This window comes from Pseudonaja textilis, chromosome Z, assembly GCF_049901715.1.
Source record: "Pseudonaja textilis isolate UNSWEBS1 chromosome Z, rPseTex1.2, whole genome shotgun sequence".
In the NCBI taxonomy this organism is placed as follows: Eukaryota; Metazoa; Chordata; class Lepidosauria; order Squamata; family Elapidae; genus Pseudonaja; species Pseudonaja textilis.
This window is the reverse complement of record NC_142008.1, coordinates 133,870,745-133,886,612: the sequence shown is the minus strand read 5'-3', so window position 1 is coordinate 133,886,612 and position 15,868 is coordinate 133,870,745. Positions and strand designations below refer to the sequence as shown.

The 15,868-nt window shown below is 38.7% G+C and overlaps 1 protein-coding gene across 1 annotated transcript in view; it reads left to right on the top strand.

Annotated features, from left to right (window-relative positions):
• SLC17A7 (solute carrier family 17 member 7) overlaps positions 1-13,045 on the top strand; it is a 60,405-nt gene extending 47,360 nt beyond the window's left edge. Inside the window, exons 7-12 of the mRNA XM_087917860.1 lie at positions 53-195; positions 1,238-1,387; positions 3,018-3,150; positions 4,568-4,678; positions 8,897-9,024; positions 11,482-13,045. Coding sequence (XP_087773986.1) covers positions 53-195; positions 1,238-1,387; positions 3,018-3,150; positions 4,568-4,678; positions 8,897-9,024; positions 11,482-11,856 — 1,040 coding nt within the window. The 3' untranslated portion in view covers positions 11,857-13,045. The remainder of the gene's footprint in view (positions 1-52; positions 196-1,237; positions 1,388-3,017; positions 3,151-4,567; positions 4,679-8,896; positions 9,025-11,481) is intronic.
• Positions 13,046-15,868: the final 2,823 nt, after the last annotated feature.

Genomic DNA, 15,868 nt, shown 5'->3' with positions numbered 1-15,868 from the left:
AAAAGGATGACACATAGATCTCACCAGTTATTCTGCCCTTCTGTCTTTGCAGGGAGCTTTGGTATTTTATGGTATTTATTCTGGTTGATGGTTTCCTATGAGAGTCCTGCACAGCACCCCACCATCACCGAGGAAGAGAAGAAGTATATAGAGGAAAGCATCGGAGAGAGCGCCAGCCTTATGAATCCCCTTATGGTCAGTCTTTGTATATATTTGTAAGTTAGCCAGCTCCTCTGTGATGCTTCAAAAGGATCACAACAATTTTACCTTCATTTATTAAATTACTTATTTAGTAGTGTCCTACATAGGGGATGGGATTCTACCGGTTCGAACCGGTTCTATAGAACTGGTTATTACAATTCTGCGCAGTTTGGGGAACCAGCAAATCGTGCCCCTGGCGGCCCCTCCCCTCTCCACATGCCCCTCCCCTCCCCTCTCCACCCAGTCAGTCCTTATTGTGCATGCACAACATCACTGACTGCATTCTCCCCTGCTCAGTCACTCCAATAAGTATTTCTTTCTTTTTTCCTCCCAACAATCAGCTGTTCTGATGATCAGCTGTGTCGGGATCCTCCTCGCTGTGTTATTGCTTCGCCCAGGAACAGGGGTGGGATCCAACTGGTGTAACTACCTGTTCGGTGATTTTATGTTTTGCCTGACGCACGCTGTGCGCGCATTTATAACATTGTCGGCTTGCTGCCTGGACAGCTGAGCGCAGGTGCACAACATTTGAAAAAGCACTTTTTTCCTGCTTTTTCAACTGCAGCTGTGTCACGCAAAACAGCTGAGGTTGAAAAAGCAGGAGATAAAGGTCAGGGAACAGCCTGGGTGGGTGGGTGGGCCAAAACAGCAGCAGACATAGAACTGGTTCTATGTCTGCTGCTCTTCAGAGCTACCGGTTCTACAGAGGTGGACAGAACCGGTAGAATCCCACCCCTGCCCAGGAAGCTTCCCTGAGGCCCAGGAGGCAAAAAACAGAGTGCGGGGAGGGGGCTGCTGCAAAAAGGAAGCCACGCCCACCCAGTCACATGGACATGCCCACCTAGCCACTCCCACCTAGCCATGGCCACAGAACTGGTAGTAAAAATATTTGCATCCCACCCCTGGTCCTATAGCTCTGGGTTTTCCATCTTGGGTAGACGTGTCTGTTGAAATTCCATCTGGAATGTATAAAAATTATAAAACAGCACATCTGGAAGATATCTGATAACAAGAGATCTTTGCTCTGTCTCTGCAGAAATTCAAAACTCCATGGCGTAGGTTCTTTACATCCATGCCAGTTTATGCCATAATTGTAGCCAATTTTTGCCGAAGCTGGACATTTTATTTACTTTTAATCAGCCAGCCAGCCTATTTTGAAGAAGTCTTTGGCTTTGAAATCAGTAAGGTAAGAAAAGGGTTTTTTTCTTGTTTGTATATATGTGTGTGCACATGGATATACAAATAACGTTATTGAGGTCATTAACCAACAAAAAATGCACTTGGGCAAATTGAGTATATTCTGCAAGAGAGATGCTTATCCTCTATTGGCCCTAGAAATTGGGAGCCTATCTAAATTTTAGATTGGCCAATTGTAGCAAAAATTGGCTACAATTTAGACACAACAAGATTTGGGAAAGTGCTAACTTATTATTACTTCCTAAAACATTTTTTTTTAAAGTGGGATTGGAGGTTTTTTTAAAAAATTAATTGCCTAATATCATAAATCTATTTTTTGAAAAAGAATGGAGATAAGATACTATCTCCTTTGAGTCCCCTCTTCTTCTAAGGTAGGGGTGTCAAACTCAAGACCTGCAGGCCAGATCCAGCCCGCAGGGTGCTTTAGAAACAGCAAAGGACCAGCCCGTGGTGCCCCTGGTAGCAAAAACAAGGCACGGGGCCCCCCGCGAGCAGCCCCCCCTGTGGCCCATTTTCATCTGCAACAGCCTCCTGCAGCCCTCCACCAGTGAACACGGATATCGCAGGAGAGGGGGTATGAGGCTCCCCCAAGCCCAGTTTTCGCTGGTGGAGGGCTATCAAAACAAACTAAAAGGAGAAACGTTTCCCCTTTTGCATTTCAGCATGCAAGAAAGGACAGGAAAGGAGAAAGGGAGAAAGTAAAGACAAAGAAAAGGAAGGGAAGAGATAAAGGAAGGAAAAATAAGGAAAGAGGGGAAGAAAGAAGAAAGGAAAAAGAAGAGGGAAGGAAAAAGAAGAAAAGGAAGGAAGAAGATTATAATGAGAGTGGGGGAGGGTCTCAGGGAAGTCCTGCTTTAGACTCGGCCACCACAGGTGCCCCTGGCACGAGTCCCATGTCACCCCCACCATGGCCATGCCCCCCAGCCCTCCAAGGTCAAACACAAGCCTAATGTGGCCCTCAATGAAATAGAGTTTGACACCTGTGTTCTAAGGCAAGAGTCCCCACAACCAGGCCTGGCATATTTGGAACCAGACCATGTGGGCTGGTGCAGCTCCACTTGTGGGAGTGGCCCAGTTTCCCCTCTGCCCCCCACCCCCCACCCAAGCCGGGTGGCAAAGCTGATGCTCTGATGCTCCAAAAGTGGAATGAAGAGAGGAGAGGCTGAGTGGGAGGAGTGTGCCCTGCTCAGATTCGCTGACTGACCGAGGCTGGCTGCACCCGATCTGCTTTTGGAGAGTCTGGCAGCCTTGGTGAGTCCGAAGGAGCACAAGACCGCGCCCCTAAAGTCTTCTCTTCTCTGTGCCAAAAGTTTTTCCAAATGGACGAAGGCCTTCGGGGAAACGATCTTGCACTGCTTCAGGCCTTCCGTCTCTTTGCAAAAGCTTTTGGTGCACAGAAACCTGAAGGAGCGCAAAACCTGGACCCAAAGCCTTCTCTTCTCTCTTGCATGCGTGGCGCTGTGTGGGCACGCATGGCCTGGTTCTCCTCTCCTCCCCCTCTAGTGAGGTTGGCAAGCCTCAAAGGTTGGGGAAGGCTGCTGTTAAGGGATACTTGGGATTGCTCCGCACCTTCTGGGTCTCTGGGATGCTGATGGTTTCTCTTCACTTTTCACACACAGGTGGGGATGCTTTCTGCTTTGCCCCACTTGGTTATGACCATCATTGTACCCATTGGAGGCCAAATTGCTGACTTCTTGCGCTCCCGAAGACTTATGTCTACCACAAACGTCCGCAAGATGATGAACTGTGGGGGTGAGTGAGAGAGGCGTCATCATCACAGCACAAAGCTGTGGGGACAAGAGTTAGGACAGCTCTAGAGAGGGTTTTTTTTTAAAAAAAAAGAAAAATGAGATAGATAGATACCCAGATTGAAAAGATGAGTACTCCAATGAACAAAAGACACTTGAATTCTTTAAGGCAGGGGTCTTCAAACTTGGCAACTTTAAGACTTCAGAATTTCCCAGGTCCACAAGTCTTAAAGTTATCAAGTTTGGAGAAACCTGCTTTAAAGGAAGGAATGCTATAGCAATAGCAATAACACTTACTGTAGACTTATATATTGCTTCACAGTGCTTTAAAACTCTAAGCAGTTTACAGGGTCAGCATATCACCCCCAACAAAGTGGGTCTTCATTTTACCTATCTCGAAAGGATGGAAGGCTGAGTCAACCTTGAGCCGGTGAGAATCGAACTTCTGGCAGTCAGCAGAGACAGCTTGCAATATTGCCTTCTAACCACTGTACCACCACAGCTCTTAGAATCACCTTGTATTTCTTAAAATAGGAACAGGCAGCCTACCACAATCAAAATAATGTTATATACCTGACCCCATCATCCCTTGCTGATATTAATCTGGTCAACATTTATAAGTTTTAATTCAACATTTGAAGAGCCACAAGTCCTCCAAATCTAAAAGCTTTGCAGACAATTCAACTAAATCCATTTTCATCTTTAATGATGAAGAAAAACATGGTTTCCACTCACAGAATAAAAACTCTGTTAAATTTTTTGCATGTGATTTTAACAAAGTTCAGGCTGAGTTTCCAATAGCCTGAGCCTAACCAGACAGAAGGGTTGTACATCTTGTCTGCTCTTTCTTGAGAGGAATTTACTCCCACAACTTTCCAGAAACTTCCAAACTTCTTTCATGTGTGAAAGAATAGCTTTCATTTTTTTTAAAAAAAGCATCCCAAGACTTGGTGCATCCTTTAGATATGTTGGAATATGATTCTTCAAATCCTCAGTCAAAATACTTATGGCCTTGCTGATGAAAATACTGGGAATTATAGTCCACCTCATCTGAAGAGCACCGTCACAGGGAAGTTTCAGGAAACCTCTTTTAGGAATGGTCTGAAATGATCTCAGAACCTCAAAATATCAAAATGACTGGCAGAGGGCAGAGCTCATAATTGGGTTTATTGGTTATGTGCCATCAGATCAACGCCAGCTCTTAGTGACCAACATAGATTTTCTCCATGATTATCTGTCCCTCACCTGGTCTTACACCAATGGTGATTATTGGTTTTAAACTGGGGTCTTTTGACTGGGTTCTTATCTTGCATACTAAGCCAAACCATGATTTGTTTAGTTTTAGTTTCAAACGGTGTTTGAATGCAGCTAGTATTTTTTCGTAATCCATAGTTACATGTGTGGTTTTCATTTCTCATCAGGGTTCGGCATGGAAGCCACGTTGCTCTTAGTAGTTGGTTATTCCCACAGCAAAGGGATGGCAATTTCTTTTCTCGTCCTAGCTGTGGGTTTCAGTGGCTTTGCTATTTCAGGTAAGCTTTTGAACAGCTGGGCTGATTTTTAGGCATGGTTATGTTCTGCAGTAAATCTCCTCTCCATTCCCAAGTTTACCTGGATAGAAGGAGTCCAATAAGAGTGGGCCAAAAGTTTTGCCCAAACTTCTTAAACCTGATTTAGGGGGATTTCAGGGATGGAAAAGACGTGTAAAGCACTACAAGTAGTCCTGGGCCTACAACCATTTGTTTAGCAACTGTTCAAAGTTAAAACAGCACTGAAAAAAGTAACTTATGACCAGTCCTCACAACCATCACAATATCACCACAGTCACATGGTCGAATTCAGGCACTCATGTGACTGCCATGTGCAATTTTCCCAGACAGCTTTTGACAAGCCACAAATGGAGAAAGCTGGATTTACTTAACAACTGTGTGATTCATTTAACAATTGCAGAGTTCACTCCCTCTTCTTTGGGGCAACCCCTCAAGTACCGGAATACTGCTATCATGTCACCCCCTAGTCCTTTTCTTTAGACTGGCCATACTCAATTCCTGCAACTGTTCTCCATGTTTTTATCTCTAGGCCTTTAATTATCTTAGTTGCATATCTTAAATTTCTTTTTTTTAAATACATTTTTATTTTTTTATTTCCACAAACACAGTATTGTGTGAACAGTGTGGTTCCAGGGTGCTTTACATTATAAAACAAATATGACAATAATTTCGTATTGATACTATTAACTTTTTTATATAATTTGGTATTAATACAAATTATCAATCTTAATCATCCAATATTCCCACGTGTTATTTTTGTGTCAATCTCTATATTCTTAACATAGCTTCTTTTATTGTAAATATTATATTAATAGTCATATTTGCTGTTTTTGACAAATCATATAATTCTAATAATCATTATAAATTCATATTATTTTTTTTATTTTCCATTATTTATCCCCTTTTCGTTTCTTGGTTATGCCACTGTCATGTTTAAAACAAAATCCCTTTCTAGTCTTGTTATAATACGAACAAAATAATATTCATCCTGTTTACATTTAGCAAATTATACAATTCTAGTAATAATATAATCATTTTTATCTAATACCATCTTTCACTATATTATTTTTATTTCTATCAGATTCCACATGTCATTTCTTTTCCTATAATACGATATTAATTTTCATGTTTATTACAGTTAGCATTTATGTATCTTTGATAATAATCCTATAATAAAATATTAATTTCATGTTTATTACAATTACAATATTAATTTTCATGTTTATTACAGTTAACAATTATCTATCTTTAATAATAATCCTATACTCAGGTATTAATTTCATGTTTTTTTACAATTAAAGATTATATGTCTTGAATAATAATACACCCATTCATGTGGAATTCTTATCTTATCTTTCCCATTTTCAACCATCATATCTTACTCTTATTAAAGCATTAATTGATCCTTAGCTTGTCTCCCATTTTCTATCATTATATTCCGTTTCTCCTTTTCCAGTTATCTAATTTTACCCCTATCCTCTCAAAATATCCTCTCTGTAATTTCATTCCCTCTTGCTTTTCCCTTAAAACATTCTCCCCTTGATTTATTGCATCAATCATTATCATTTTATTTCCTTTTTATCCTTTCTTTTTATTTGTTGTTCCATCTATTCTATTTTTTCTGGTTATTCTTCCAGTTAGCTCCTCCTCTTCCGAGATCTCGTTTTCTTTCTGCTACTTGCGGCTCCATTTCCAGCTCTTCTGCCACGCTCTGTATTTTGTTAAAAATATCCTCAAATCTTCTATTTATAGTGTATTTTATAGTCTGTAAGTCCAACATAATTTCTTTACATATTTCGCTCATCTTTGTTTTTGCTTATTCTATTTCTTCTCTCCAATTGTCCAGTAATCTTTTATTCAAACCAGCATCGCTTTTCAAACGATAAATCCAGTGTCTAGAAGTCTTCATGTCCCAAAGTTAATCATTCTATCTTTTAAATAATCCAAGGATGATACCTTCATCGATTTCTCCACCAATTAAATTTACATTATGACATTCTGGGGTCTTACAATTCCTTTAATTCTTTCTTTCAATTATTCTTAAGTCAGGCCTTTTCAAAATTTTAGGGATCTACAGTATTTTCTTTTGACAGCAGGTGGCGCCATTAGGTCAGTTTCCACTTTCCACCTTTTTTTCCCTCTTTAGTCTTTTTTTCAAATTTGCCAATATTTCAAAAAGTTAGATATATATTCCTTTTTGTAAATTGATTGTAGCATTTTAAATAATGCCTATCCACAGCCAAATCCTGTCCGATCACAAATTCAATTCTCTATTTATTATTGAAAATATTTGCATTATTTTTCTTTTATTTTAGTTTCCTTCTGTCTTTCGGTTTTTAAGATTAAGTTTTTAGTATTTTACAGATTCTTCTCCAGTATTAGGTTGCTGCTAGTTCACAAATCGTTGTGAGTCCTCTTTTCTGGTATCTTTATCGAGGTTACGTTTAGCAATTCAAAAATATTCTCACCCAGATCGCACACCGTTCACAGTCCTGCATAGTCTTAGGTATTCAGACTGTCTCCATCTTCGTGGCAGCCATTTTGGTTTCCGCTACAGCTCGTCTTTGGATGAGGGGGCTTTCCGTGTCAGGGAGGAGAGATGCAGCTCTTCTCTACCTGCCAGGTGGTCCCTTTTCTTCACCACCCTTTCAGGGTGGCTATCCAAGGAGGTGAGCTTGGAACGGGCCTTCAGTGTTCACGGTCCTTGCTTCCAAAGGTGACGGAAGTCCAGCCGGAAGTCGCATATCATAAATTTATGAAAGTTAGCTCTACTCAAGTGTAGTGAAGGTAAGTATGTGATGCATCAAAAGAACAGATCTACTGTACCATAATCTGAAGTGAATCAGCTGCCACTTTTAATTATATATGTGCAACTTACTATCTAGGTTGAGGTTTTATACCTATCAAGTGAGGTTTTATACCTGTCAAAAGTGACACAGGTTTCTGTGTGCTTCTAAGTGTATTAATAGAAAGAAGTACTGAGCATAACATGGGTTTGCAGTATTAAGATGCTAACCATGTCTGTCCTCTATAAGATTTCTGGAAAATTCACTATATCATTAAATGTTATGGTTATTTTTTTTGAAGAAAATGGAGAGTGCTTTCTGGTTTCATTTTGTTTTCTTTTCCAACACAGAGGATTTTCTTGCTTAGTTCCACAAAGCTTTTTCAAATAGTTGGGAATTGAGTTTTGGACCAGTGTGATGTAATCATGGCTATCAACTGCCCTCTGCCAAGCCCCAAAAGGCATTTCCTACATAACCACACCCAAAGTGATCTAGACATCTTAGACTACAGATTACATATAGGTAGTCCTCAACTTACAACAGTTCATTTAGTGACCATTTGGAGTTACAATGACCCTGAAAAAAATGACTTAGGACCATTTTTCCCACTTATGAACACTGCAGCATCTTCAATCGTCACATGATCAGAATTTGGCTGCTTGGCAACTGACTCACATTTATGACAATTGCAATGTCCTGAACTCACGTGATAATTTTTTGCGACGTTCTGACAAGCAAAGTGAATGCGGAAGCCAGGTTCGCTTAACAACCCAATCACTAACTTAACAACTGCAGTGATTCACTTAACAACTGTGGCAAGAAGAGTCATAAAATGGGGCAAAATTTATTTAACAACATCTTGCTCAGCAACTAAAAATGTGGGTTCCATTGTGGTTATAAAGCAAGTACCACCTGTAGAATTGTTCTCTTGCATTGTTCCACAATCACCATCAAATTGAAGAACGTTCTGCTTGTGTTAAAAGGAATTAATTTAATAGCTCTCAGAATTACTTTGCATAACCTCTCTGCCCCAGCAGACTAATAGAAATGCAATGAATTTTGCAGATTTGATTAGGCACCTTAACGTATTTTTTTTCCTTTAAATTTTTGAGTATCATGCTCCCTGGCCCTTCACTCATCCCGGCCCAATCAGCTGAACCTACATGGTGTTATGGATGTCTTCTCCAATCTCATTATGGAAACTGAAAAACAACTCCCTTAGAAAAGTTGTATTAATAGATTGAAGACCATAGTAACATTAACCATTATCTTATTAAACTGCAATTGTGTAGCCAAATGCAATCTATATAAGTGATATATAAGTAATCAGTGATCAATATAAGTAATCAGTGATCAATATAAGTGATCAGGCAGTGGGTCATACTCATTTCATTTTTATCTCCTCCACTTCCAGGATTCAATGTCAATCATTTAGATATTGCTCCTCGATATGCCAGTATCTTGATGGGCATCTCCAATGGTGTAGGGACCCTGTCAGGTATGGTGTGCCCACTCATTGTTGGAGCAATGACTAAACATAAGGTAAGAAACGGTTTCTAGAGAGTGGAACATTTTTATGCATAAATGTGTGTCCCTACAATTCTTATTTTTGTGCAAATAATGCATATCATATGTAAGGTGCTTCTCCACTTCCACTTTAGTATGACCCAAAATGTGCAGGTGACATGTTTGGATATTTGCTTTTGTCTCATCCTCATCTCATGAGTCAGATAGGCTTAAATTGTTCTTAGTTGTACTAAGCATATTGGCATGTGCAATACATTGGGCATTGTCACCTGTTGTTTTGGATGGACATCAGGTGACTGGCAGTATATGCAAACAAAGGTAATAGTTGCTAGTTAAGGATTGGCACTAGAATCACAAATTTCATGTTTGTTTAATTCGCCAGGGTGCTTGGTGCTCTCTGAGCTTGGTGGTTTTCTTGCAGATGTTTCATTACCAAGCTAGATAATCCCATCAGTGCTACTGATGTTACCTAGTTTGGTAATTAAATGTAAGAAAACTGCCATGCTCAGAGAACACTAATGACCTCACAGTTTCACCCTGAGCTACATATATTCCCTTCTATTGTTTAATTCTCTGCTGCCTCAAGAATGGACTTTAATTCAGCAAAAGATCAGGGGTCTCCAACCTTGGCAACTTTAAGACTTATGGACTTCAACCCCCAGAAGCAAAGCTGGCTGAGGAATTCTGGGAGTTGAAGTCCACAGGTCTTAAAGTTGCCAAGGTTGGACACCCCTGCTTTAGATGGATATGTAGAGAGGTTATGACGTTGTTCATACATTAATGTTAAGTCACAGCATAGCTTACATGGCTTTGTTAGGTAGAACTAATTATGATTTTATTTCAAATCAAATGATTAAATCTTTTGCTATTGTGATTAATTTCAAGTTTTGTCTGGGCAGAAGGTGATGGCAAACCTCAGTACTATATTCAGATTTTTTCCTCTCGTGTTGTTACCCACAACGATGCTTAACTAAATTCAACAGGGATTAGACATCCATTCTTTGTTAAAGAACTTAAGTAACTTACTTACTTAACAGAATACTTATCAGAATATAAATCTGGTATACACAGAACCTGGCAGATACTCAGCCATATTGTGGTTTGTTTGCTTTTGGCTTAACAAATTAGTTATTGTGATTTGCAAATTGCTAATTCTGACAATAAGATATAACTGTTCTTTTTTATCGGACTTTTCCCGAGTTTTATGAAATCCTGATAGTTTGTCATAAAAATCAGCAGGAGAACATTGGTTTGTTGAATACTGTAACAGTTCAATATTTTAATATATTAGTAGGCCGACAAGTTTAATTTTCTAGCCTCTAAGTACATTTCTTAGCAGTTTTTTTTTATTAATAGAGTATTTTACCTGTTGGATTTTTTTTTTTCATTTCTATTGATTGCATGCATTTTTAGCTCACTTTATTCGTGTGCTATTTATATTTTTAAGTACCCGTAAAAGCAACTTTTATTGCTCCTTTTAAATCTTTGCATGTTATAAGTTTTGATATGAAGCTGCACAAAATATTGGTCAATGACTGAAATAAAGGCTGGAACAACTAAGAGTATGTAAATTTAGCTATGTCTTATTCAACTGCCCATGGTTAAATAACTTACAATGAATCAAGTCTGCAGCTTGTATCTTGCAACATTATCGGATATTATTATTATTTGTTCTAATGTCAGTCTGTTTTCCATACACCTCTGGGTTTTGGAACTATCAAAACTGATGAAGAGTTCTGGAGCATTTGAATGTTTACATGCCATTTTTTATTGTTCTAGTGGAGCCTGACTATGGCTGAACTCAAAGAAACTTCAGTAGGGTAAGACTTGGTTAGAATCTGAACGTGAAACTACAAGAAATCCCAGGAGTGTCGGCAAAATTGGAAAGTAAATCAAAATAAAACTCTGCAACAAAGCAAAGATGAGCCAATTCTGTCTTAAGATCAGGAAAACCAGGGTTTGACTTAGCAATCTTGCCAACAACACTGCTTGCTCTCTCCCAAGCTGCACAATTTCCATTAACCGGAAGGTCGCAGCTGTTTAGCAACTTCTGCAATATTCAATTCTGCAAAATGCAAATCAGGCAAAAATTTAGAAGACACCCACTCGAGTAGTTCTGGAAACATTAAAGGGATGCCAGTGTACCTTGTTTTTGCAATCCTGAGTTTTTACTTTCTTTTACTTTCTGACTCTATCTCTTTCTGACTCTATCCAGACTCTATCTATCTATCTATCCATCCTATAAGTTACCAGTCCTATTTGATTATAAGTAATCTCATTCTTTTCATCTTCAAGGCAGTGGCATATGCAACAATGATTTAATAACTTTTAGTACGGAAGGAGGATTTTCAAGAAACTGAATGCTCCTTTTGGGGAAGAGAATGTTCAGGCTTCTGCCATAGCTTAAAGAACATGGGTGTGGGATATCCCTCAAATAAGCTGTGAATGATGGATCTTTTACGTTTTCCGCAGACACGAGAAGAATGGCAGTACGTTTTCCTCATTGCCTCTCTAGTACATTATGGTGGTGTCATCTTCTATGGGATTTTTGCTTCTGGGGAGAAGCAGCCCTGGGCTGAGCCAGAAGAATTGACTGAAGAGAAATGTGGCTTCATCAACGAGGATGAACTGGCTGACGAGGAAGATGAAGCTGCCCGCATGGGAGCAGGGGCAGGTGGTGGTGGCTATGGGGCCACCAAAAGTACCAGTTTTGCCAATGGAGGTTGGACGGCTGACTGGGACAAAAAGGAGGAATATATACAGGATCCTGGGAAAGATTCCTATATGTATGGTGTGCCAGAACAACGGGACTTGTCACAGAGAACCCCATCCTCCGCTCTCATGTGATGATGGGGATTGAGTCAATCCAATGGAGTGAGAAGAAGGCTTCTTGTTCAGCCTTCTTCTCTATCTTCCATTACTTTACCATTCTGTCCTATAACCTCCATCCCGTTTCTGGTGTGTTGGCAATCAATGTCTGGACCCACTGAAAATTGCCCTTCCTGGCAGTCTGCTACCCCTCAATGATCCATAAGCACTTACTTCAAGTGCTTTACTTTACTGTTCCTTGTTTGCAGGCCACTGTATCTCCACACTGTCCATTCCTACTGAAGGCTGATGCTCCTTGAACCAAGGGGTTGAGCTAAATTTCACACATCCATTGCTCCTGATTCCACTGCACAGTCCTTGAAAAGCTTTGGGATCACAGCAAAGACCCTGCAACATCCTCTATTATGTATGAAATGAAAACATAGCTTATGAATAGACCATGCCCTTCACATGTATATGACCCCAGGTTCAATCCCTAGGCCAAATGGACTGTAGGAAATATTGATATTTTGGTTTCCCCTCAGGACTTCTTGTAATTAGGAAGTGGCTTGGCACCAACCCCAGCTTTTTAGTCTCTTACTTGGCTACCCTTGTTGTGCAGCTCATCTTTTCAGTACTTTAAACTTTGCCTTAGACCCTTCTGATTTTTAGAAATAAATTAGAACTGACTCCCTCAACATCCTATACCTTTATACCTATGCACCAACCATCCTCCTGAACTGAAGATGGGAGAATCCGTTCACAGTGGCCCTTAAGATAACCGCTTGCTCCCATATTTTAAAAAATAGTCCATTTTTCTGCTGTAATCTATAGGCCTTCAAAATGCACCCAGACATTTCCAAATACTGTATTATGCATTTCAGCATTTTTTCCTGAGCTGTAAATGATTTTTATGCTTAATGGGTTGATATTTTCCTAATGTGTACTGTAAATCTCTTTCTGTGTAACAATATCAAATTCTGTCTCTCTCTCCCCCCGCCCAACCCCCCCAATTCTTGGAAGCTTTAAAAATATCCTGTACTTGTTGGCTATATTCTCTCCCTGCCCAATCCACCTCTTGGAATTTCCTCCTATTGTTTTGTTGCAGGTTTTTTTATGTATAGTACTTCAGATTTATTTAATGCACTTTACATTCAAACATACATCTAAGGTTTCTTCAACACTGAAAACTTCAGATGGCAACATTATACTCTATTTTTAACAATAATTTTATTAAAAATTTCAACTTCATCAATAAAAACAAATACCAACTAAAAAAGAAAAATAGAATCTGCAGAAAAATAGGAAAAGAAAATGAAAAGAAATATATAAAGAAAAACTTATCACCTTCTCTTAAAATACAATGATCTCTTCTTCCCATATCTACTCTCTTAAATAGGAACAATTCCTTTAAAATCTCATTATTTCAGTCTCGATTATAAAAAATATCCATTAAGGATTACCAGAGATTACAACATATCTATTTTTTTAGCCTTGATCAAATAAACCAGCTTTATATTCCTTCCTTGTATTCTTAATAATCTTAATTTTTTTATCCCTTCAAATAATGTCACCCCCAATTTATTTTTACTTTTCTTCATCTCTTCTAAAAAAGTCTTCAAGGCTTTAAGAATATTCTTTTATAATTCTAATATAATCAGTCTAACAAGTCAGTCTTGTTTTGTTATTTGTATATCCCCTCTAATTATTATCTGTTTCTTTTGTATACTCAGCATAGCATCATTTTCTATATCATTTTTGAAGCTTTTAAATTCACTTTAAAATCAGTCTCAGTCTTGTCTGATAAAACTAGTTCCTCTACCATAACATCTTTTAACTATATGTCTACAGAGGCAGAAACTCTTAATGTTAACTTCTGGATCCATTGTTGAAAAATATTCTTCAATAAGTCAAATATTAAAATATTTTGCTCAATTATGTAAACCAAATTTAAGCGATCTTCTTTAATTGTAATATTTAGTTGGGGTAGTGGCTAAGACATGAGACTAGAAGCAAAGAGACTTATCTATTGATAAGCCCTACAGATTAGTTCTGCATTTGGTTCTCTTTTAGTGCCAGAAATATGGAATGCATGAAGAACCATCAAGTGGTAAGACCGTACTTGGAATACTGCATTCAGTTCTGGTCACCACATTACAAAAAAGATGCGAGAGTTTGGAAAGACTGCAGAGAAGAGCAACTAAGATGATTAAAGACCTAGAGACTAAAACATATGAAGGATGACTGCAAGAATTGGGTATGGCTAGTCTAGAAAAAAGAACGACTAAGGTGGGACGTGGTAGCAGAATTCCAGTATTTGAGGGGCTGCCACTAAGAAGAGGAGAGGGTCATATTTTCCAAAGCACCAGAAAGCAGGACAAGAAACAATGGATGGAAACCAATCAAGGAGAGAAACAACCTAGAATTAAAGAGAAATTTCCTAACGGTGAGAACAATTAATCATTGGATGGTTTTCCTCCGGAAGCTGTGGGTGCTCCATCACTGAAGGTTTTCAAAAAGAGACTGAACACTTATCCGCAATGGTATAGGGTCTGCTGCTTGAGCAGGGGATTGGACTAAAAGACCTCCAAAGTCCTTTCCAACTCTACTCTATGTAAGTTTCTTTTGGTGTCCTCTAGCGTAAACTTCTAAGCCTCATTCTCTCTCTCTCTCTCTCTCTCTCTCTTTTTTTTTTTCAAGAATTCAAAACCAAAAGTATTTTCCTACAGGAAGGATTTTTATAATTAAGTCCAACATCTTATTTTGAATCCATCTAGAACCCTTAGTCTATTCGTAACTTTCTGAAAATCAAAACATTTAATCATAATTTTGCTATTTATTTTAGAAAAATAGTCCTTGCATTGTATTATAAGTTAGTCATAGAACTTATATTTAAAACTTCTTTCACTATTGATCGAAGGAAACTCACCTGTTATTGTAAAACCTGTTAATCCAGGTTCCTAATAGATGGAAAACAGTTAACAAGCGATTTCCGAAAGTAATTAGAAAAGGAAGTACTCAAACCCTATTTCCTTTTAAAGGCACTGGCCATGGGTTGAGTAAGGAAGCTATTCCCTGGTCTCTAAGCCCACTGGAAAAAACCTATCTTGCAGTCTCTTCACAAGAAAGCAACTGTCTGGAGCATCTGTGGGCCATCTCAAGTCATTTCTTTGTCCAGAGAAAAATTACAAAGAGCTGGTTTACTCACGGGCTACTCATTGTGTTGTGGTTGTCAATTATTTTGCCATTTCTTCTCCAGAAGGCAACATTATATTCTAAAACCCTAAAGTACTTCAGAGCAGATCAAAGCAGAATAATAGAGTTGAAAGGGACCTTGGAGGTTTTCTAGTCCAATCTACTGTTAATAAATCTACTGTAAGAGACCCTAATACCTTTTCAGACAAGTGGCTGTCCAGTCTCTTCTTAAAAGTCCCCAATGATGAAGCACCCACAACTTCTGAAGGCAAACCATTCCACTGGTTAATTGTTCTCATTATTAGAAAATTTCTCCACAGTTCTAGGTTGCTTCTCTCCTTGATTAGTTTTCATCCATTGTTTCTTATCTTGCTTTTGGTATTTTCAAATAATAGGCACTTTAAAGGCTAACCAAATGTTATCCCTTAAATGTCTATTTTTCACTGTCCCTCCATCAGATGGATTACAGTTTTTATAACTACTTGTTCTCTTTCAAGAAACTAACTAGCATAGTCCCTTCAGATAAGTTGGGCCTATTATTCTCCCAGATTCTTATTTAAATCAACCGCTTCTCCACACTGTGCTTTAACAGCAAATATTAAAAAGCTTCCAATTCACTCGTGAATAGGTATAAAATATTTCCAATCATGTTCTCTCATTTAGATTAGACTGTTGCTTTCAATCCTATGGACTTTTCTTAAACAAACCTATTATACTTGAGCTGTCTCTTTCTCCATGCATGTAAAAACCTCTCCTTACAACAATCTTATATGATGAATTTAGGTTGAGAAACATAATCATGGAGAACTAGTTCCAAGTCTCCATTCAACTATGGAAGCTCACTGGATGAAGCTGG